Source organism: Dreissena polymorpha, chromosome 2 (genome assembly GCF_020536995.1).
Source record: "Dreissena polymorpha isolate Duluth1 chromosome 2, UMN_Dpol_1.0, whole genome shotgun sequence".
Taxonomy (NCBI): domain Eukaryota; kingdom Metazoa; phylum Mollusca; class Bivalvia; order Myida; family Dreissenidae; genus Dreissena; species Dreissena polymorpha.
The window spans coordinates 41,382,161-41,407,624 of NC_068356.1; the positions used below are offsets into that span (position 1 = coordinate 41,382,161).

General features: G+C 33.7%; 2 protein-coding genes across 3 annotated transcripts in view; one reads left to right on the plus strand and one right to left on the minus strand.

Moving 5' to 3' along the window:
* Nucleotides 1–1,410: 1,410 nt before the first annotated feature.
* Nucleotides 1,411–14,342, minus strand: LOC127866750 (thymidine kinase, cytosolic-like). Of its 2 annotated transcripts, none has more exons than XM_052407532.1 (7): nucleotides 14,230–14,342; nucleotides 10,875–10,906; nucleotides 10,100–10,213; nucleotides 8,313–8,406; nucleotides 6,307–6,396; nucleotides 5,561–5,680; nucleotides 1,411–3,980 (listed from the first exon to the last, which is right to left on the minus strand). In XM_052407532.1, the coding sequence occupies exons 1-7, from the start codon at nucleotides 14,278–14,280 to the stop codon at nucleotides 3,732–3,734; spliced, it is 750 nt and encodes a 249-aa protein (XP_052263492.1). In that variant the 5' UTR covers nucleotides 14,281–14,342; the 3' UTR covers nucleotides 1,411–3,731. The 2 variants fall into 2 exon arrangements, with proteins under 2 accessions (XP_052263492.1, XP_052263491.1); XM_052407531.1 differs by lacking the exon at nucleotides 14,230–14,342 and adding an exon at nucleotides 12,734–12,890.
* A 1,669-nt stretch (nucleotides 14,343–16,011) lies between these two features.
* The window catches only part of LOC127866736 (uncharacterized), a 64,035-nt gene continuing 54,582 nt past the window's right edge, over nucleotides 16,012–25,464 (plus strand). The window contains exons 1-3 of the mRNA XM_052407497.1: nucleotides 16,012–16,054; nucleotides 22,651–23,065; nucleotides 23,395–23,546. Coding sequence (XP_052263457.1) covers nucleotides 22,707–23,065; nucleotides 23,395–23,546 — 511 coding nt within the window. The 5' untranslated portion in view covers nucleotides 16,012–16,054; nucleotides 22,651–22,706. The remainder of the gene's footprint in view (nucleotides 16,055–22,650; nucleotides 23,066–23,394; nucleotides 23,547–25,464) is intronic.

Below are 25,464 nucleotides of genomic sequence, written 5' to 3' on the forward strand. Positions count from 1 at the left end.
TACCATAAAAATTGCGCTTGCCGATTCTTCCGAGAAGTCTTCAAGAAAATCTCGCCCCGGTCGCGACGTGCACGCTCAAGCTTTTGACCGAGTTCTATATCGATATTAAACCACGCGTTTATTTTTAAATAACTGACCTTGACACAACTGATCCCTTATGCAATTACAAGCTAGGCCTGCGTGCCAGTGACATCAAAACTTCAGTGCATTACCTCCATCTAAACACAAGCTGTTGAGCGTGATCCGTTTTCACAGTCTAACTTACAGTGGCCTTGACCTAAAATTCAATCCCAAGCAAGGTCGCCAAGCAAGCTTGCTACATCTAAAAGTTCACCAAGATTGGCTAATTCAACGATAGTTATTAACTGTAAACCACTTGTTTAATGCAATCATCCCACGATGCCGAACCGAACAACCAGGATTTTCATTTTGTTGATCAAACATATCACAGTGCCGCGTGTCGCGCATATGCGCTGAGATCAAATGTCAAGGTCACACTTAAGATGTCAAATATGAGATTGATACTGCTTGTCCAGACTGTTAATTCATTCTACGGGCAAATTTCAAACAAGAAGCATGGCAATCCTGTTTCAGAGCATAACTACAGCCATTTAGCTAATTTTTTCTTTAAAAAAAACAGCGCCCACGGTCTTGACCTGTTTACTGGTCCTATATGAAATTCCAACTAACCTTACACTCAATTTCAAAATTTCTCCATCTTCACTCAATGGACAATGCAACGTTATTGACAGTAAAACACCCGTTTAACGCCACAACTCAATCAATCGGCATTTTTAACGTTTTGCACCTTATGTACAAGTAGCCACATATAAAACAAGACTTTTGCCAAGCAATATGTCCCCTACCGGCTCCACCATTGTCAGAAATTTCTACCATTGTCACAATATTTTTTTATGTATTTGTTGCCATAGCAACCAAAATTTTTGACGTAGGAACAAAACGAAATGACGTGCATAATGTCCATATTGCCATCTATCCATGTTTCAAACTTCATGAAAAAATATGAAGAACTTTTCAAGTTATCGCAGGATCCAGAAAAGTGTGACAGACAGACAGACTCACAGAGCGCAAACCGGTTGGGGACAAAAACATCATGTGGAGACCATGTGTCCAGCTCAAGTCATTTATTTATACTGCCATTCCCTACCGGTATGTCTTATTCATGAAGGAAAGTTGTCATTTACAGATATACCAACCAGGCTGAGTAACATGTAAACCAGCTTGAGCAGGAAGTTTTAGCAGCTTACCAGACCTGTTTATGATCGTTACACTGTCAGTGAAATTATCGACAATTCAAAAATCTTTCTGAAAAAAAAACATCTTAAAGTTTTTGTATTAAGTTTAACTGAGCCATATGTAAGTATTGAAACTGAAGCAAAACAAACCACATTTACAATCCATACTATTTTATTTCTACTTAAGTATGAAGTGTCTACTCAAAAGAACACATTGAGGTAAAATACATACTATCATTTAGACAGGCAACAAGACACAAAGTGATAATTCATAGGCTCCAGAACCGGATAAGGTGACTGTTTATCACACATGCTTTATGTAACCATTATCTCTATTGAGAAGTTGAAACGCATACATTCACATTAAATGTTTCAACAAAATAAATATGTTGTGTTTTTACAAAATACTTTATTTTTTTATAATCTTTATAGCTCCAACCTACAAGAGCGCTCAATTGAGTTTAGACATCAATTATTGAAAACTTGACCTGGGTGTCTAGTTTTTGGCGTCACTTGACCCTGATATAAACATTTCCTTCATATTGTGAATAGTTATAACCAAGTTTCATATGAATGGAGTCATAAATGTGGTAACAAATTTGTATAAACCTGGTGACCTTGTTTTTGACCCACACTTGACCCAGTTTAAAACATGGTCTTAATATTGGAGAAAAAATGTTGCATCCCTAGTGGCAACAAGCTAAAAGTTGAAGACTAGCTAAAAGTTGAAGAGGCAAATCACAGAACAAAGTGTGATAGCTCACAAATGGATTTTATATTATAAAGGAGGTACAATAAAACATATCACATATTAAGATAATAAAACACGTGATAAAACTATGAAGCTATATATGTGATAAAAACAATGAAACTACATACAATTACAACATTACAAGTTCACAAAAAGGAAACAAAGAAACATAAAAGTATAAGGACTATAAAAAGCAAGGTTATGTGAAAATTATAAATAAATACAAAAGTTTAAACAAAGCAAATGAAGAGGATTACACAGTCACTGACAGGAATTTCTTTACGATAAAAAGATCATTTTATATACTGGTTTCAATTCAATAGTTTTGTAGCTCTGGCAAACACGGTCATTATTATATTTAATTTTACATTTATAGTTCTTGGTAAATATATATAAAAACTTTAGAATGAACACATGCAACTTATTCACTGGTCCCAAAATAAATACTTTAATTCTTCAACATGTTTCATCATTTTTTTGAGCTTTTGTTCAAAGATAATTGATTAGACAAATAAAAGTTTTGAGACCGAAAAAAAGATACTAGTAATAAAACAATGCAGCTTACTTTTTTTCCATACAATTAATGAATTGTTTTTGCAGTTTCAGATAAACATGAACCTGCAGCTTATTGCTTAAGGTAAATAAATTAAAAATATATCAATATATATATCATAATTATGATTATTTAAAATGCATAATACAACTTAAATCCCATGGTGCACACTTTGTTTGCACTATATCTAGATATCAAACACATTCAATTGTAAATATCCCTTTTCAATCAAAATGATCAATCTGTGATTTTTTTACTGGCGAATTGAATGGGATTTGGTATCCAACCATTTGTTAAAGAATTTGAATATAGAGAATATTGGAAAATTATTCATGTTTAAACATGCAAATAAATATTTAAAAAATTCACACAACTAAACAAATATACACTAACTAAGCCCCAGGCTCTAAATGACATCTACAAAAATAACTAACATAAATAAGTTACAACTTGCATATAGTATATATAAAAGTAAGTATTTATTACAACAAAACATTGAGCTGCATTGATGGTTGGCATGAGCCTCCTAATGGTTAAACAGGGCTTATGGCATGTGCATTGTGTCATCCCAGATTAGCCTGTGAAGTCCACACAGGCTTAAAAAGAAGACACTTTTACCTTAACTGGATTTTTGTTTCGAAGAGACTTTTTTAAACAAAACAAAAATTCCATAAAAAGTGGAGTGTCGTCCTTATTAGCCTGTGCAGATTGCACCAGCTAATCTGGGACGACCCTTCACGCACATTCATTAACCCCAGTTTTTCCAAGAACATGGCTCAGGGCCCTCAATTTATTTTAGGGGAAGCGGGTCGCTACCCATAGCAGGGGGAATTTTCGCTGCGTTTCCCTTTTTTGGGGGATTTTTTAATTACTCTCTAATTATTACATTTGTACATGTTTGCGCAATATTCATTGATTTTTTTCATAATTAAGTATGTTTGACAAGATTAAACAAAATTAAATTAAAATAGAATTGAAATATAATAATCATGAGACACATCTATCTATTAAAAACTTTTTTTTTTTAAAGGGGGAATTTTTCCCCCAAAAAGGGGAAAAAAGAATACTTTTCAGGTGGGGGAATGCGGCCGAATTTCGGCCGTGAATTTGACAGATTGAGGGCCCTGTGGCTCATATGATCTGCCAAAGGTGATGTAGATTTCCTGATCACCTATATTCTTGGAGGAGAGGAAACAAAGAGCTGCCTGTTGATGCCGTTCTGTAGACTAGTGATCGACCTCTCACCTAGCACTGTAGGGGTGCCTTTTTGTGGCGAGAGTACAACTTCGCCAGAGGGTCTGACGTTCTCAGACTTGTATGGGGATTTGTAAGGGGACTTTCTTGGGGATTTTTTCACTGTTGATCTATAGCAGTCACGACAAACAGCCTGGTACATGTCAGCCCCACCGATGACTTCCACCTGAAATAAATGACAAACACTCTGGGAAAACAGAGTTGAATGCATGTGCATAAAGTGTTCTCTCAGATAAGACAGTGTATTATACAAAGGCCAATTAGGGACAACACTTTTTTACTTAACAGGGCTTACCCCTAAGAAATTGTATTTAAACGGAAAAAACACACACTGAGTGTTATCCCTGATCAGCCTGTGAGGACTGCACATGCTTATCTGGAACTAACACTTTACGCACATGCATAAAAAACCCATTTTTCACACAGCTAGACTCACATGTTGATAACACAGCACCCTTTCACTTATGACAACCGTAATTACTCTATGTTTTCGGACACCCCTATTTTTAGCAAAAATAATTATTTTTCGTGACTCTTAATTTTCGGACACACGAGTTTTCGTCCATAATTAATGTCTCTAAGTTTTCGGACAGTATATTGTACAGCGCTATTTTACCAAATTTCGGTCCTGTTTTCGATATCTAATGACACTTCGATCGTGGGGTTTTACAACCAGATTAACATAATAAAACATCGCAGGTTCATGCCTGAGGGCAACGTACCATTACATTTGCATCATTGGGTAAATAAGCTTTCAAACCGGTATTAAACAATGGTTTCGCCCGATAACATAAGCGTTATGACAATTACCAGGGTAGTGTCAATTAACCGTTCAATTATCTACCGCAATGGTACTACCCCTTCTCAGTAAAATAACTGTGACAAATAGTAAAAGCTTCCAAGTACGATGCTGCCTATTGCAAGTTTTAAGAACAATGGTATGTGTTAGACAACTATCGGAAATGAACAAACAAAGAATTCATAGTTTGCTTTTTTATTGCGTCAATTACGGTTCATACTAGCGAGTATTGGTACATCACATGCCTATCTTTGAACTCGTTGGTCAAAGTGCAACATTGTAGTAACTTTCTGTCAAATAAATTCAGCATTTAAAATTATTTAAAATGCAGTGCAAACATTTATAACTGTAATATATACTATACGGCATGGTATTTTACAAGCGCATGCTATTACAGGTAGTCGTTGATACAATTGACGCTATTTTCGGACACTTCAACTGTCGACTCTAAGTTTTCGGACACCTGTATTTTGTGAATATTTTTCGTATCAAAGTTTTCAGTGTGTCCGGAAACATTGAGTAATTAAGGTATATACAATGAAATTAATTAAAACGACCAATGGACTAGTGAATGTAAACCTAGATTGAAATCATCACATAAAAACTATTTTCTGAAAATCAGATGAAACACTTCTATAATTTTTTTTTATCTAAATGAATACTTTTCATGTTTCCAAATGTTCTCTTTATTTACATTTAGTTTTTGGATGGTTTTGTTACACATGGAAAATTCAATTTTATAAATACATGCATTAATTTATTTTGTTGGTTACTTGACCATATAAAGAATGTCAGAACTCACTGTTGTTAAAGTAGAGTACATTGTAGCACATTTCTTGTACTTCAATTGTATGCGGTGTATGTGGAAGATAAAAACAAGTTTGCAAGATCAATCTCAACCCAACATTTGACCCAAAACGTCTGATGTAAACCACTGTTTAACTCACCGACTGGTCAGCGGTGATTCTCTTTGTGAAGTGACCATCTGAATTGCATGTCATACAAACAGCAGAAAGCTTTATCACATTTTCAGCCAACGGGACCAAGTTTAGTATATCACCAAACCCCTGCAAGAAAAATACAGTTCAGAATGTGTGACATTGATATAAAACAATAATATCCCAACATACAACCTCCCAAAGCTCCAGAAAAGTGTAAGACATTCAGTTTGACAGCGTTTCAAAATTTATCCGACCGGAATGGAATTTGCCAAAATATAATCAAATGAATAAACAAAGTAATACTAGCATGTTTCTCATGAAAATAAAGATAGAAAGTAAATAAATTTGTATTCTTTACTGAGTGTTACAAGTTTTGGATGTCCGACACGAAATGTGCATGAGAATAATTGTTAAATTCTGAATATCAGTATTAGAAATTTTATAAGAAAAAAGAGAGCGATTTCTTTATAAATATAACTTGGTAATATATGTGTGTGCCTCGCACTGCAAAAACAGGACTTAATGCACATGCTCAACAGGGACTACACTTTAAGCTCTTATTACATTTTTTGTTTAAAGGAAATATCTGCTTCTTCATGAAAATCCTGTTAAGGCTGAACTGCCGTGCCTGATTAGCCAGTGTGCAATGCACAGGCTTATCTGGGATGACACTTTACACACATGCATTAAACCCCCTTTTCCCAGAGAAAGGTTCATTTTCAAAATAATAATATATTCAAAGTTAAGTGCACCTTTCTTTGGAAAGTGCCATCAAGAGCAGCAACTATCACAATCTTCCCTCGGTTTGCCATCTCATCACAAAATGAAACAACATCTGGAAACTGGAAACACAGATTAAACTATTTAACATGCTGTTTGACTCAAAAGCAGTCCTAAAATCTGGTTATCTTGCAGCTCCCATTAAACACATGTTTATTTATAACAAGAGGGCCAAGATGGCCCTAGTTCCCTCACCAGAGAAGTCGGTTCATTCAATCTTTACCAAATGTCAAACTTGACCTAGATATTGTCTAGACAAACATCCTGGTCAAGTTTCATAATTATTTCATCTGCGAGTCATGATCAATATACCAATGAAGTTTCATGATCCTAGGCGTAAGCATTCTTGAGTTATCATCCAGAAACCATTTTTCTAAGTTGAGTCACCGTGACCTTCACAGCCATTGTGTGAATAAGTTTTTTGGAACTGTGACCTTGACCTTTGACCTAGTGACCTGATAATCAATAGGGGTCATCTGCGAGTCATGATCAATATACCTATGAAGTTTCATGAACCTAGGCATAAGGGTTCTTGAGTTATCATCCGGAAACCATTTTACTATTTCGGGTCATCATGACCTTGACCTTTAACCTAGTGACCTGAAAATCAATAGGGGTCATCTACAAGTTATGATCAATGTACCTATGAAGTTTCATGATCCTAGGCCTAAGCGTTCTTGAGTTATCATCCGGAAACCATTTTTCTATTTTGGGTCATCGTGGCGTTGACCTTTGACCTAGTGACCTGAAAATCAATAGGGGTTATCTGCGAGTCATGACCAATGTATCTATGAAGTTTCATGATCCTAGGCATAAGCGTTCTTGAGTTATCATCCGGAAACCATTTTACTGCTTTGGGTCACCTGACCTTGACCTTTGACCTAGTGACCTGAAAATCTATAGGGGTCATCTGCGAGTCATGACCAATGTTTCTATGAAGTTTCATGATCCTAGGCATGAGTGTTCTTGAGTTATCATCCGGAAAACATTTTACTATTTTGGGTCATCGTGACCTTGACCTTTGACCTAGTTACCTGAAAATCAATAGGAGTCATCTGCGAGTCATGATCAATGTACCTATGAAGTTTCATGATCCTTGGCATAAGCGCTCTTGAGTTATCATCCGGAAACCATCTGGTGGACGGACGGACCAACATGAGCAAAACAATATACCCCCTCTTCTTCGAAAGGGGGGGGGGGGGGGGCATAATGAGAAAACTTCCCCTCTCCCAGCAGCCATGTTATTCAACTGACCGGAACCATATTTTGACTCAACTCTCGTATCAAGGAAAACAAATGTTCTGAGCAAATTTCATGAAAACTCGTCTGAGACATCAATTGAACCAATTTTTTGACCAACTTTCATGATGATTTGGCAAAAATTGTGACTTCTAGAGTGTTTACAAGGTTTCTCTATAGCCAAACAAGGAAAACTGCCCCGCCCACTGGCGGCCATGTTTTTCAACGGATCGGAACCACTTTTGAACTCAACCAAGATATCATTTTAAGACAAACATTTTGACATAGTTACATGAAGATTGGGCATGAAATGTGACTTCTACAGTGTTTACAAGGTTTTTATTTTTTTTACCTAGTGACCTAGTTTTTGACCTGGCACAACCCAGTTTCGAACTCAGCCGAGATTTTATTGGGACAAAGCTTCTGACCAAGTTTCATGAAGATGGGACAAGAAATGGTGCCTCTAGAGTGTTTACGAGCAAATGTTAACGGACAGACAAAGACCGGTCACAAAAGCTCACCTGAGCAATCAGGTGAGCTAAAAATTCACTTTCATAGAAGAATGAACAATATTTGATGAGCTATACACTAAGCTTAATTACATTTGAAAGCCATGACTACGATAGAAATGTTGTACAGTGCTAAATGGATGATTTGTAAAAACATAATCTTAACAAGTCTATTGAAGAGAATTTGAAAATTGAATGGTTGTGGTTAAACACAACCCAATTATACTTACGAATTGACCTTCATCAATGCCAATAATTTCATACTGATCAGCACTTGCCCTCAGTTCAGACAATATCCTGGCCGATACTGCTGGCAAAGTTTGTCTGTTGAATGTGGATAAATAAAAAGATCAAACATGAAAAGCAAGCGCACCTTAAAAATTACTACAACTAAAAATCCTGTTTTTTCACCCGTTTTAAAACATATACATTTGTGTAGTTGAAGTCATAACCACAACTTTATGGGTGACAGATATTACAGTGAGTCCACTCCACTCATCTGTTCATTATGCCTAATTAACTATGCAGTCAGGTGAGCTTGATTCATCTTATCATAGTCCAATAGGGCCAGTGCATTGTCCACATATAAAATTGGGAAATGCAACAAAAATGATACAATGGTGTTAATTTTTCAATGCCTCTGTATTTGTTCTTTAATAGAACTTTGGAATACCAGAAATATTACAAAAGAAGTTTGTTACCAACCAATCCAGGAATGTTTATTACTATATGTAAGTTACCAAGGCAAATTTTTATTAATTAATTGCAGCTTGTGGATTGCAGCAATACTTATTTACAGAAATGCATTTTTTTTTGTCTGTTCAAACATTTTGTACATTTTGTACTGTCAACTGCTATTAAGGGAAATTTTCTGAAATAGTTATTAAAAATTTACATAATACAAATGGATGTACAAATAAGCGGTTTACTCCCGATTGTCCCACATTTTTATTTTAAGAGTAAAATATCGATAACGGAACATACAGGTAAGTCGCATATCTGGGGCTCGAAAAGGGGTATTTATTTCGTGTATTTATTTGATTAAATTAACAAAACATAAACACAAAAGTGTTTCTCGATAAATATTTTATTTTTATTTTCTTCCAATAGAGGGAATATAGACACACTTTATTAACATTTTATATTTAATCACCAATCAATTTAATACCTATAAAAATGAAATATGAATGTATTAAAAAATCAAACAATCTCAGGTAATTTGTTTATTAACAATCTCCATTTAATCTTCATATTTCGATTCAAAGGATCAATCATTCAATCCGTTATTTAATCTCCCCTCTGAATAAAGATTCTGTATACTTTAATTCGAATGGCATACTAACACTACTTAGTTATAAGTAACACTGTTATAAGATCAATGAGTATACAAGTATACATATTAAAATACAAATCTGAATCCGTCAAGCAAAATGCTCATCCCTTCGTGTTTATTAGTAAATAAATAACGTGGAATTTTGAAAAAAGTGAAGTTAGGTTAATTTATTGATAACGCATGGATATATATTAATGCATGTTTGAGATGTTCAACTGTTATTTAATTATATAAAATAACAGTTTTTATTTATCTTATTTTTTTTAAATTTAAATTGTATTTATGTTACAGCAGACAAACAATAGATAGTTATCGTTTTATACTTTGATCGTAGTTAATCATAATAAATCCTAGACATGATATTTTTTACACTTGTATTACCCATCTTACGCCTCTTCACACCTATTTGTACGGTGTATTGAATTTCTAAATGTGGGACAATCGGGACGACACCAAATAAGCAAACAATAAAGCAGTTAATATTAATTTCTGAACTATAACATGATTTTTTAAGGTCACTTCAAATTTTCAACAGCGAGTAAAATTATGTAATTATTGGTCCTGCAAGGTAAGTAGCATTTTGGGAAATTTACACTCCATCATTATTGGTTTATGACAATCCATGTTTTGCAAAGAGTTTAAAAGAAAAGAAAAAAAAGGTTAAAAAGCATTCATTTAAGTTACCTATCATGTGTTGCAATGCCATCTTTATCATATCTGACATCATTGGCGTACTTTACAACCAGGCAGTTGTAGTTGGCAATCTGATATCGCTTCATTCTTCTCATCAGCTCAGTTCTTATGAACAATAGTGGAAACAACAGTAATATTTGACAAAAATACCTATATTTAGATAGTTTTATACAATTAATTAAACATTTTCAGGTAAATACAGCATATTAATAGAGCCAATGTCTGCGATTTTTTTCCCTTCATTATAAAGTACCGGAAAATGGCACTTTCCCAATATGGAAAAACCTAAAAATTTCCAACTTGCTATTAAAAAAAAATCCAATTGAAGGTCACCCCCCCCCACACACAAAAAGTAAGTGTATTATTATAAAACAAGAAGTTAATTTTCATTTGAAGCACTATAGCTTGAACCCAAATAAAAACAATATTAACAACACATAGCTATCAATTTAAAGTATTTGTTAGCAACAAATCAAATACACCAAAATCTCAATCTGACTACATGACACGTATTTTCCCAATGTCAGGTTTTTGGCGCTCATTTTTCCCAAATTGGGCTTGTAGCGGTACTTTCCTAATAAGGCCAAACAAAATCGCTGAATGTATGCAAGGCTGTCAGTCCTGATTTAAGCAGGAAAACCTGAATGCAAAACTTCATATCTTAAGGATTAAGCAGGCAAGTTTGTCTTTAATAAAGTAAACAAAAGAGACAAATGTAACAAATGCTGAATAGGTTTTATATATTTTTTCTAGTACCAGTACTTACGTTTTTCCAGAAAACATTGGCCCAAAGATAACCTGCAAGGAAAAATGCACATGCATCATTCTCCAGTGCAAATATTGTAAAAACATGATATTCAATTTTTTGTCACAAAATACTCCTTTTAACAACTTGCTGACAAAATTTCTTTTTCATGAATATTCTCACTCATGGGGGAACAAGGCCCTTCCAAGAGAATTTTAAAACAGAATACTACGACAGGAGGGATAACATGTATAAGAATATTACAACTTACTTAGAATTATGAATATTTAGTTACTATAAATATTTATACTTCTATAGATTATAGCAAGGTGCTCTTCAGTCAAAAAGGCACATAGCACTCAGTCACAAATGCATTGTCCCCGAGGTATATTTTCAATATAGCATGTTTTACATATATATATAGTTCATGTAACTTATATTTTTGTTTAATACATTATTTCTATAATTAATGAAACTTGTTTAATACTTGTATTTTCATTTAAAACATAGTTTTTATAATTTATGAAACTAGATTTGCTGTGTTAGGTAAGTTATTAAAACTTGAAAGAAAATTGCACTTTTAAAATGTTATTAGTTAGATTTAAAAACATGTATGCTTTAAGCAAACACTGAGGGTTACATACTTTGTATAGCTTAATAAAGAAGCATACGTTTTTTTTAGTTAACATGGGCTCTGATGATCATGATGATTGTATTTTTTTCCAATCAAAACAGCTTAATTTATTTTTAATTTGCTGGTAGACCATTCTTTTGTTATGGGTAACTACTTCTTCTGTAGTTCTTCTTGAATGCTCTGAGCTTTTATAAGTACATATGTACAGCTCAGAGTACTTCCTTGTAACCCATTTTTTAATGTAAACAAATTATGTCTCACGTATGTCTATAAAATCGACTTAAATCAACCTAATACATGTACATCGTTACAAACACAATACCTGTTATTACAGATATAAATTTGCTAGTGAATTGTGGAGAAATACTCAAAACAAAAACTTAACACAAAACCCGGAAATACTCGGAATACTTGGCTTTGTCCATTGCAAAAACATATACATTTAAAAGCACCGTTGACGTGTTTGAAACTTTGGATTAATATCAATATTATGCAAGTATTACATATCATGTAAGTTGTTTTTATTTGCGCATTATGGATATATTTACGCACTATTTGTGCCATTAAATAGTTTATGTGGCTAATATTTGGATTTAACTGCCGCCCGGATTCTGGACATGGAAAATGCTGTAAGCAGTTGCAACTCCCAGCGACCCGGAGTCAATAGCTGGGAGTTGGATTCAGGGCTTACTCTGCCATTCGCCAAATTAGCCAATGGCTACAAAATGACCTATTTGGCTAAAGAAAATTCTATTTGGCTACAACTTTTTCTTCATTAAAACTAATAAAATAGCCCAAAATAGAAGAATTTTGCCATAGCAAGACGAAATTGGCTAAATAAATTTTTGAGCCAAGGGATTATTGCAACTACTTCTTCTGATACAGCACTCCTTCTAAATAGAAGATTTTGTGCTGGCAAAAATTGTCATTAGACTAGTGCAGAAAGACTTGCCACTTGCTTAATGAAAAGCTAATGAGGAGTAATGTCACAGTTTATGAACAATGTTCATCAACACTTTTGAAGAAGACCAAATCCACATCAAAGTTTATTGATAGACCTTTGAACATACATTTGAAAATAGTTAAATTCGATTTTTTTAAAATATTCAAACTGCCACTCATTGTTTCACAAGTCATGAAGCCGCGTAGCCTTATTTTTTTACGTTTTTTTCTTAAAGACTAAAAGGTGAATCAATAACTTGTTATCATCACTAAAGCATCACAAATGCTGTCATATTCTATTTACCTGTATGTGACCCATGTGTTTCTGGTTATTCATAAGTGGAGACGACAATGCGGGACTTAAGGCCATCATTTTGCGATTGTGTATGAAAAATTTGCGGGATTGTGCAATTTTGCGCGATTGTTTACACGCAAATCTCCCGCGTTCAAATGAATATGACTAATGACTCGCAAATAAAGTAACGATAAAGTGGTTAACCTCCAGTAAATTAGTGTTGTCAGTATAAAGCAAACTAATTGGTTTGCATCCAAAAAGGGTAGGCGTTCGGCCAAACTTTTTGTTCATTTATTCATTATTTATTTTTAACCAAAAAAGAGTAATATCCCACTCTGATAAGGATGTTATGTTATACACGTATTCCAAATCTTTTGCAACATGTCTTTCTTGAGATGTATAAGTTAGTTTATCGATTTCTCCCGAGGTTTTAACGTTAATTATTCGGACATGGTTGAATTTAGTAACCTAAAAAGTATTTTAACGAAAAATAGGGTCGGTTCGGGCCAACAAAAAGGTAATAATCATCATCACCATCATCAACATTAAACAATTTAATTTACAGTCATGCCGTCCGTTTATACACCGTTCGTTGCTGTCACAACTAATGTTATTATAAAAGGAATTAATGTGATGTGAGAACGGTAAGATTTATTCTATAAGTGATTGTTAAAATTATAAAATGATTTGATAAAGTTGTGAATTCTTCCAGCTAGATGGTCCCAGAAAAAATCAGAGTTCAACTCCAAATAATTTAGCTCCGGATCTTCAACATGTAAGCATCCATTATTTTACAACACTTTTCCTCCAAACAGTCTAACAACGGCCATAAGCTTGGTAAATGTACAATGCCACTGGATATTTTGGTTGAAACAAACATTAACAAAGACCGAACTCAGGAATCTCTAACTATGTCGACCAGCATCTTTCAACAAGAAACCCTCGGAGACGGTAGGTACTCCCCAAAGTTTTTTTTGGTCACAATATTGCACTATATATTCAGATAAAAGGAAACGTTTTGAGGGGCATAACTTATTACTTTGGACAAAATAATACGATGGATTAGTTAGCAACTTAAACATTTCAAAGGGCCATAACTCTCTAAATAAATAATCTAACCAAAACCCACAAATAACATGCGCATCTCCTCGCGGTAGTTAAGCTTCCCATAAAGCTTCATTGAATTCCAGTCAGTAGTTGGGGAGAAATAGCCCGGACAAGAATTGCACTATATGTACAGTTTATAGAAAATTTCAAAGGGCCATAACTATGTGAAAAATCATCCAACCATAACCGGCTGATAATATGCACATCTCCTGTTGGTAGTGAAGCTTCCCTTAAAGTTTCATTGAATTCCGGTAATTAGTTGCTGAGAAAATGCCCGGACAAAAATTGTGCACGGACGGACACACGGAAACACGGAAACACGGACACACGGACCCACGGACAGACGAAGCGGCGATTATATGCCCCCCCCCCCCCTCCCCCCCCCAAAAAGTCATCACCTGGCTGTGTATGCATACACTTAATGCGTGTACAGGTGCTATAATCATCATTTTCTCACAGAAATTCACTGCATCAATCTCTGTGGTATCATCGTACAATGTGCAGGTACACGCTACTGTGTAGCACACTGGTATAGTAAATTAAGTAATGCACGAGGAAATCGTGAAAAGGAAAACGTGATGGGTTATTGTCGATCTTAATGGAGAATGCACATATCTCGAAGTAAAAACATATAAACACATAATTGTCCGTGTGACATAACAATAACTCATTTATTACCTCAAGACAATATATAAAGAGTCAAAGTAACATTCATAATCCCACTTTTTATTCGTTTGGATTGAGTATAATTCTTTTAACTAGTTAGATGTACTGTAAGACATAATCAAATAACAAGAAGTGGTAAAAACTTGTCTGAAAAGATATTTTCACTTAGTTTCAGCCATTTATATATTTAACCAGTCACATATTATGGTATTTAATTAATTTACACTTGGATGCTTTTTTAACGCAACACTTTTCAAATATGAATATCTACGTTATGAGTGATGCTACATTATATGCAAGCTTACGATAACATCATTTATCCATGACAATATGACGCTTTTGACACTGTAGAGTAAGTACGGTTTCATCATTTTGCACATGGAAATAATGAAACGCTGTATAATTCTAATTTTATTTCAATTTCATCAGTTAATGTGGGTTCTTGCACCAGGAAAACATAAAACGAATTCAAAAAACAGTATAGCTTGTATGAATACTCAAACACGTTGCAGGCTACCTACCCACGTGCTACAGCGTCAGATCGTCACGGATGAACGAATTTAACGTGAGATGGCACCAAATGTAGTCAAACGATCACATTTACAATTTTAAATCAAATTCTTTAATCATAACTGATATATTCAATCTTGAAAACTGTTGCGTAAGAAAAGTCTCACTCTGTGTATTAAAACGGGCCCTTGTGGAAGAGTGGCGAAACATCGCTCAACGTTTAATTCTTAACTACGTGGCTTCAATGAAAAAGAGATATGTACACGTCGTTCGAGCCATGCGAGCACACACAAGGTATGACCACTTACATTTGGGATATTCAATACTTTATTATATTGTTATTATTTTACGTTTTACGATTTTGAGATTTAGCTTTTGAAGTGATGTTTTTAATTTGTAATGTAATATATTTTTTAGTAAACAATTTTAATTAAATTCACAGGAATTATCAGATATTTGTTGAGTTATTTTCGGTCCAAATTTCAACAAAATCCGTTCAGAAATAAGCAAGTTATATTGATTTGAATACGTGTTGCGTAAGAAAAGTCTCAAAGTGTATAAAATACAACTTTCGTAGTTAAATGTCCGATACTTAAGTCAACATTGAAAACTAGCACGGTTGGTATGGTACTTTGTTATAAAAGTTTAATTGCTAAGGCATATCCGAATTCTTATTGCAATCACCGCACATTTAACGTTAGATATCAGACTGATGTTAAGATTGAGATTTTCTGTCAATTTCAGTTTACATATAGTCACAAAAAGGAAGAAGAAAGATGTAAAGCCGATGCGAATGAAGAGTAAGAGATATTAACCTTACATTTTTTTAATTAGTAAGTTCTTTTTTCTGTAATTCCTCGAGTATGTATATTATGTAATTTTTTTTTAAATTATTATCAATGTCACGCGCAAACCGAATCTGACGTTCTTCAACTCGGTGTCATGAGGCGATAGGTAATGGATTATTTGCTTGTTGCTAATTGCAAGCTCTTTGGGTTAAATGTATTGGCTCAACAAAAATGGCGGTATAAACATAAGTTGAATTAGGTTGGTGTTGTTCATATATTATGGTGTTTGTATAGATTATTCATCTGATTTGTGCATGGTCTCATTGAAGGCAATATATTTAACTTGTTCAGAAACTTTAAAATCACACACCGTGTTGGGTAATTACGGCTAATGTTGTCGCCGACCGATTTATTCGTTCTATTTTTGTTGTAAAAATACATGGTGGACGAACCAGTTATCGAACACCTAAGAAATTACCTTAAATTATGTCAAAATTGAAACACTTAAAATGACAAAAACATTTTGTTTTAACAAATGACTAACAGTTTAATCATTTAATAACTTATCTGTAAAGTTTTCCAGCAAAGAATTCATAACAATGAATCCCTGGTTATTGTCACCTCTAGCAGACAAAACAAAATGGCGGCCGATGTAAACATGACCTATTACCCGACACTTCATAAATACTACTCTAGCATATACAAAGTCACATGACTATCACGTGACCCGGACTCCGCGAAAAAATCTGCGTCTGCTGCAATCAAAATTGCAAACGGAAATATGCTTTTGGTGTGTAAATGCACGTTTTGATAAATGCACTCAAAAGGTAATAGCAAAAAACACATAAAACTGTGTAAATAACAATAGATGCATTCCTTTAACCTGTTTTCGGCGCATTTGTTTCAAGCTTTGTAGGCAAGTAGGTCATGCACTTTATGTGCGACCGTTTGTTTATCAATGTGACGTAATGCGCACTTTTGCGCATGTGTATACAGAATCAAAGCAAAACGTCCGATAATAGGTGCTGTTCGATAACAGGTACTTACACAATAAAAAGGTTACAAAGAAGTTTTTGTCTTGGATGCTTTGAGCTTTTATGAGTACAAATAAACAGCTCTAAATTCTTCATGTAAAAGCAAAAATACTCTGTAAAAAACTATTGCTCACGAATGTATAACATTTATTTCAACTTAACACATCGCAACAACAGGGTGATGGAGGTTTCGTGCCACTTCCTGTTCGTGCCACTGATATTTGTGTATAGAGGGACTTTACATTTCTTTCCACTGATAATAATGCTCACACTGGCCTTCAGAAAATAGCCATCATTTTTCTTTAAAAAAATAATAGCCAAAACAGATGCAGACTTTTCCGCAAAACGGTACTGAAGGCAAAAAGAAAAAGCAATGAATCTCATTTTATCTATGCTTTATTAATTGTATATCTATTGGATTTAAGTTATAATATATACTTAAAAACAAGCATAACATCAGTGTCATTTTCTTATAAAATATCATGATTCATGGCTACACTAAAGAATACAATCGGGGTTGTGGGTGTGACTTAACAAACCAGACATCAGCTACAGGTAGTGAGTTACATACATATATACTTTAGAACAAGCATACTATCACTTTAAAACAAGAATTACATTAGTGTTATTTTCTTAGAAAATATTATCTAGACTTTACAAGAAAGAATACAATCAAGGTTGTGGGTGTGACTTAGCTGAAATAATTTGCGTTCAGATTCAGAATAAATCTGACAGCTGAAACTCCAGTCTGTAAAAACCATAACGAAAAATAATACAATATTATTATGGGAATTACGGTATTTACAAGTGTATATATCTGAAATCTACCTGTTGTTTGACAAATATGAACTTAGATCACAAAAATTACCTGTATATCATTCAAAATCATAGACATGGAGCGATCATTTTCTCAAAGGCAACCATTTTTGCATTGTTGTTGTTGTTGTTATTTCGTACCATATCTATTTCGTACCTATTATTTTTGGGGTATTTTGACTGTCGATTCTAATATTTTGAGTTATAATAGTTATAATTCTTTTTTTGCTTCATCTTCTTACTATTTCCAATTTCATTTCTTACTGTTTTGCGCACATTGCACACTTAATTTTTTTGTTCGAACTCAGTAACAAACATAGTTGAATTTAACCTCCAGTTCAAGGGAGATTACATGAACCTTTACTATACAAGGATATGTAATGGATCAAACAAACTCAAAATATAGTTTATTAACAGGTAAATTTCGATATATTTTGCTCAATATATACTATTTAGGCAACGTTCTTTCATAATAGTCACAAATATGTGTGAATTTAAATTCTGGAGTGATGCGACCGAAATTCGTGTCGGAACTCTTGCTATTAAAAAGATAAAGTGGACTATTGACGCCAAGAGTCTGCAAAAATCATCAAAAGACTCTATGGCGGCAATTTATATTGACTAGGGTGTGACTTAACAAACCAGACATCAGCTACAGTTACATACATACATGCATAAGAACCTGACTAAAAACGCTGTAGAAATCTTTTGTTTCTTTATTGTTAACTCGAATTGCAATAAAACAGAATTATTTGATTTAAAAATAATGTTTTAAACATAGCAAGTTAGCAACGCGAGTTTCGCGACGCCATTTTGTTTGTTTATTAATGGTGAGGATGATCAGCCGCGCTTGAACTAATACATCGGTTGCACTGGTTTAAATTTTAAATTGATTCACGCTTCTAAATGAATAAAACAAGCGACGACAGTTAAACGTTTCATAAACAAATTTGCAAATTCGGAATAAAAATCGGTGAAACGAAACATATTTTTAAATTGTGACAACAAATAATGGTAATTACAGGGATAATAAGCTGATGGCAGTTAAATTATTATTTCATCATGTAATGTTCAACCTAATCTTATTGCAGAAAAAACTGGCGTGAAAAACAAAACCAGCAGACAATATTTGCGAAGATTTTCAATAATGACGATTAAATAATAGTAATTGGCGAAAAAATAATGAAGATCTAACAGTTACCGATATTTGGTGAAGCACATGGAGATTAAAGAATTTTTTCCGAAATATATCATTATTGTCAGACACTGATTGAGAAAAACGCTTTAGGCAACGATGTCACAGAAGTTTATTGACGCGTTTATGACAATACACAGGGTCGAGTGTGTACACAGTAATCTTGTTATCGTTTTTTTCCTGCTTGATGGCCCGATTTACATGTGTTTTGCACACGCCGGAAAATTTGTAGAGGCAAAATTTTTTTGGATGTAGTTGGATAAAATAATCACCATTTTTTCTAGCCAATTTTAAGGAATAACAGCCAGTTGGATAAAATAATCGCCATTGGCGATAATGTCTGGCAGCAGCGTTAGCACTGGATAATAAATAGGCAGATTAGTGTGAATAATACTGTATAGCTGTTAATCATAACGGGAAAATTTCACACATTTGATTGTAACCTCTTTGAAAGTTTAAAAACAACATTGTTTTATTTTAAGATTATTTATTCAGGTTAAATGTATTTTTACATGCATTTCAAGCGATTTCAAGATTTATTTTTATATATAATACCAGGGCTCAACATTAACAGTTGTCCTATTGCCCCTGGCAAGTAAAAGTTGGGTCCGGGCAAGTTATTTTATAATCTAGCAATCTTGCAATTGCAAAAAAGAACAAAGAGCATTTAATTTAGACTTTAATTATACTTTTATTGCTGTAATCATTTTGTTAAATGTGCAAAAATAAAGAAAGATTTTGTGGTGTATCATTTTGATCTTTATTACCAAAATATGAGGTTTACAGTTAATGTGATATTTCATGTTTGGGCAAGTGGCTTTACGTTCAGGGCAAGTGGATTTTCTAAGTACTTGCCCGGGAGGGCAAGTTGGTTTTTAGGTTAATGTTGAGCCCTGTATATAATACATTAACAAAATGTATTTCAGTTTAATTTTTGACACGTTTCATATTATACATTAACAATATTGAAACTTGAAAGTGAATACATAAATTTATATTAATGTTTCTATACACATATACACAAAGACTCAAATGTATACTTAAAATACAACAGCAAACTATAAACAAAGCATAAATATTACACATTTCAGAATTCTTCTTCGTCCTTGATCTGGTCATTTGTTGTGTCCAGTCCCTGGCTTGTGATGTGACTGCATGCCCTCAGTAGTTACATCGTTGTCATCTCGTTGTCTTCATATTTGTCCCATATGTTGAAGTACTACATTAATATACATCCCGTTATGATTCCCACCTTTACAGTATTATTTACACCTATCCGCATATATATTATCAGAGTGTTGAAATGTTTACTCCTTTTCAACACAAATATCAGTGGCAGGAACTGGTACTGGCACAAAAGTTCATAAACTGCAACAACATTACACCTGTAAGCATCAACATCAATACGTGTGTTTTGGGAAGAAATGCTTAAACTAAACCTTGATAAAAAAACGTCATCAAACCCAAAGCGGAAATCTCAAATTGACTGTTCAATCTCTTGCACTGCAGGGCCCTCAATCTATCAAATCTGCCGCCGAATTTCGGTGGCAGTCCCCCACCTGAAAAGTATACTTTTTTCCCCTTTTGGGGGGAAAAATTCCCCCTAAAAAAAAAATTTTTTTTTTTTTTTTTATAGAAAGATGTGTCTCATGATTATTATATCTCAATTCTATTTCAATTTAATCTTTTCAAACATACTAAATTATGAAAAATGCAATGGATATAGTGCAAACATGTACAAATGAAATAATGAGAGAGTAAGTAAAAAAATCCCCCAAAAAGGGAAACGCCGCGAAAATTCCCCCTCCTAAGGGCTGCGGACCCCTTCCCCCAAAGTAGTGTGAGGGCCCTGCACTGCAGTTCCAGAGACAGTCAATGTATTTATATGATTAGACATGAGATCTTGCGGATGATTCCTGAATAAAATATGTATCACGGTCTCAAATTTGGAAGATCCTTTTTGGCATATTTTCAAATTCAGAATACTTTGCATTGACCATAGCAAAAACACACATTTTCATAAATCATTGATATGTTTGAAACTTTGATTAATATAATTATCAAAAAAAGCCTTAAGGAATTAAAACTCCTAACGATCTGTAGGGGCAATAACTTTTAGCTTAAGCTTTTCATAGATCAAAATATATAATTTTGATATTTTTTTTAAAGGAAATCAATGTAAAAATGGGTATGTCAGTATAAATTAATGAAATGTAGCATATTTAATTTATTTTGTGAATAGTAATAGCAAGTCAAATGCATTGAATAACCCAAAAGATGTCTCTAATCTGCATTTGATGTACAAATAGGCAACAATTGTTGTTTAATATGTGACAAGAGTTACATTAGAATATATATTTTAATCGACCCTGACTGCTGATGAGAATTGCCAACACAACTTTTGATTTCCTGAATGCAATTTTGTTTAAAAAACTCATGACTGACCAGCATACACATTGTTTTAATATTAATTTGAAATGTAACGGTATTGCTCTTTATGTGTTAACTTAATGTATAGTGCACCCGCCAAGTTAAACTCGATATAATTCTATTTTCTTCATAAATAGAAATAGCAGATGTTTTGTAACTAATAATTGGTAAAAATCCTCATGACTGTAAAATACAAGGACATATTATACAAAAATGTATTTACTTTAGACCATGGGCTATACATATATTGTGAAATGAAACAGTTGTTAAAAAGTGTGTTGAAACAGCATTTTGTTACTAATGTGTGCAAATTATCTAATTATTTTGCTTTAATTTTATTGTAAAATCTTCATTAAAAAGATCTCTTTAGGAGTTTTAATGGTGACTGTCTATCAACATCAAATTCAGGTAGACTATACATGTATTACATGTATGTTTGTTTTTTCATAATTTTATGGCGCACAAAGTCAGACAATAAAAAGCAACATTATAAGTTATGGTAGCCAGAACTGTATTGTAACATAAATTTGAAGACACTTAAGTTGACCATGTTTTGTTTTTATTGTGTAATTCATGCTTAAGCACCAGACTACGTTGTTTGACAAGTACGTTTGTAAAAAATATTTGGGAGAGGGGGGGGGGGGGGCAGCAATTCCTGTCAATCAATGCATGAAAATGAATAAAATTGAAATGAAAATAAATTAAATGGAACATTTAATTTCAGAAATTTCAGAGGGAAAATATTTATTTAAATGTGGTTTGATAATTTAAGTCAATGCTTTTTGATGCCAATACATTAAAGATAATAATTATGTTGTTGTGCATCCTTTGTTAGTCTCACACAGTGGCACAAAGCGACGGGTACACTCATACCGTCTATAGAGCAAATTAGCTTTAATGGCACTTTGTGGGTCGTCATTGTAAGGTTGAAATTTGGCTACTACATTTTTCCTAAGCTCCAAGCTTGTACTTGTCTTCATTTTTTTGCAAACTTTTGGCAAAAAAGTTGCAAGTTTAATTTATTTTAATTGCAACATTTAGTTGATATCTCTATCAGCAACATTTAGTTGATATCTCTATCAGCAACATTTAGTTGATATCTCTATCAAGCTCTTTAAGCTTGACATAAGTAAGAATTATATTAAAAACATTTTTATTCTCAATTTTTAAAATGTTTCTCAGAAAAAAACACACTCCCACCAAGTTCCCTATTTTAGTCCAAATGACACACTTTTTCCCGATCCAAAGAGCTCTTATCCTTTTCCCAAAATGGTGAAAAAACTCTGTGTCTAGTATTGTTACTTTCTTTAACACCAAACATTGAATTTCCATGTTGACCTAGCAATAAATGAATTGATTTTATTTTCAAATTATTTTCAGAGACAGTGAAGCTTTTGTTTTTTACAATGTGAAGCAAGAGCATAAATAGAAACCACATGAACCCGGTACTGACTGTGGGGAAGAAGAAACGAGTGTACAGGTCGGTGTTTTCCCCAGATTTTGAGTCCAGTGAAAACTCGTCCAGCTGTAGCAGTTACGAGAGTGCTCATGTCAGCCCTGAGAAACAAAGTCCTGTCAAGATGAATACAAGTAATGGGATAGTAGAAAAGCATGGAAATTGTGCTAACAGCAGTTGTTCTTTGGAAAACCTGTCCACACAGTCACAAACAGAAGGAAGCACACATGAAAGCATGCACACAGCTGTGGGATCGTCACCAAAAACTAGTCCACAAACCAGATTGCCATATTTGAAGGCGTCTCCAGCATTTCAGAATGTTTTGAAGGAAGTTAAAAGGTAACTAGACACTAATTTGAAAGAAATTCATATAATATTGACTATAAACATGAAAAGGTTTGTCTTAGCTGTGACAGTCGAACATGTATTGTCTGTTTAATCCATGTTATCTGTTTGTCTGGAATAGATTTTTCTGTTTTGTGTAAATGCGTGTTGTTTTCAAAACAATTTTTCTTAACATTTTTACATTTAAATCAATCATTTTATAGTCTTTAACAAATTGAAAAATAACAAGCTGTTACCAAGGGCTAATTGGAAATGACACTGTGAGTTTTACCTTGGTAGTTTAATAAACAGTAGGGCCTTTGATTCTGGCTCTCTTGTTTCAGAAATGTATCAGCTTCGCCATCGAGCTTGTTTGACTTAAAAAACGATGGTGATGATGAGAAGGAAAGTGACACAACACTGAGTAGTGCAAACTCATCACATGAGGAGATCAACAACCCGGACAAGGAGAGCATGGCGCTAGTAGATGGTGATGGTGAGTTGTAGAACATGCAAATGAGCCTTGCACTAGGAAAATAGGGTGTAATACATGTGCTTAAAATGTCGTCCTAGATTAGCCTCTCATTCTGCAGTCTGCACAGGCTAATCAGGGACGACACTTTCCACTTAAACTGGATTTTTGCTAAAAAGGCACTTTCTTTTAAATATGGAATGAGTGCTATATTGAGGTCATCATTTGATGAAGTTAAATTGAACGAATGATAATGGGGGCTAAGTTTTGTTTAGCTCCAGCGTATACCCGCGATTTGATAGTCTTGAAAACTGGCCCAACACTGTGTCTGAAATTTGACATGTATATGGATCAGAACGCAATCTACACGATGGCATATTCATCATTTCTGGGGAAAATCTAGTTTTTTGATAAAATGACAAAAAAGTGGTGTTTTTTATTGCCCAATCGCTATAAACACGTGGCTTAACCAAATTTTTTCGTACCCACATTTCTATTCGTACCCATTTTTTTGTACCCAAATAGTTTTTGGTACCCATTTTTTTTCGTACCCAATTTTTTTTCGTACCCATTTTTTTCGTACCAAATGTTTTCTGTTCCCAATTTTTATCGTACCCAAATTTTTTGTTCGTACCCAAATTTGTTCGTACCCAATGTTTTTTTTCGTACCCATCTTTTTTGTACCCAATTTTTTTTGTACCCAATTTTTTGTGTACCCAATTTTTTGTGTACCCATTTTTTCGTACCCAAATTTGTTTTGGTTCCCAAATTTTTATTCGTACCCATTTTTTTCGTACCCAAATAGTTTTTTGTACCCTAATTTTTTTCGTTCCCTATGTGTTTTCGTAACCAATTTTTTTTGTTCCTACCCACATTTTTTTCGTACCCATTTTTCTTCGTACACAAATTTGTTTGTACCCAAATTTTGTTCGTACCCATTTGTTCATACTCAAATTTTTTTTTGTACCCAAATGTTTTCGTACCTAATTTGTTATTCGTACCCAAATAGTTTTTCGTACCCTTATTTTGTTTGTACCCTTTTTTTTCGTACTTAAATTTCTTTTCGTACCCAAATTTGTTTTTTTTCCTACCCACATATTTTTTTGTACCAATTTTTTTTTGAAAAAAAAAACAATTTTCAATTTGATTTGATCCCTTAAATCATTCCATCACGCAAAACCCTTAAAGTGTTGCAACTCTAGTACAATTATATCATATAAATGTACTTCCAGTTAAAGCTGTCTCATAAAAGTTAGGATTCTTCTACATTCTGACCTTCCATTTAAATTAGTTTAGGAGGTAAAAAAGTCATGTTATTATTTCTTAATTTTTGTTCTGTTGAATTAAAATGTACTTTTCAACAGTAGACAAAATGTTCAAGTTAATCAAATTTTCATTGATATTGGCCAAAGTAGGGGTACTAAATATTGGTTACCTGTCTCTGAAGTCATTTTAAAGGGGCCTTTTCACAGATTTTAGCATGTTTTGAAGTTTGTCATTAAATGCTTTCTATTGATAAATATAAACATTGGATCTAAAAAGCTCCAGTAAAAAATTAAGAATAAAATATAAAAAAAAAGAAAACAAGGTAACCCTCAGCAGGACTCGAACTACTGACCCCTGGAGTCCTGGAGTAAAAAAGCCTACGCATTAGATCACTCGGCCATCCTTCCGTATACAATGAAAGATGTATTTTATACTTCATATAAGCGATCCTCGTAGTTTCACAAAATATAAACAACAACAACAATGGAACTCTCCAAATTTTTCAATCGTTTTGCAACGCTTTATAATTTTCAGGTTTTTAAATTGTCAAAAGATGCATACAAAGGCTATTTTTAGAGTACATGTATGGTAAATGTTCAGTATTACGGTTTCCTCACAAATATCATAACTAAAACGAAAATTTGCGAATCTGAAACAACTTTTTCAATTTTGTCAA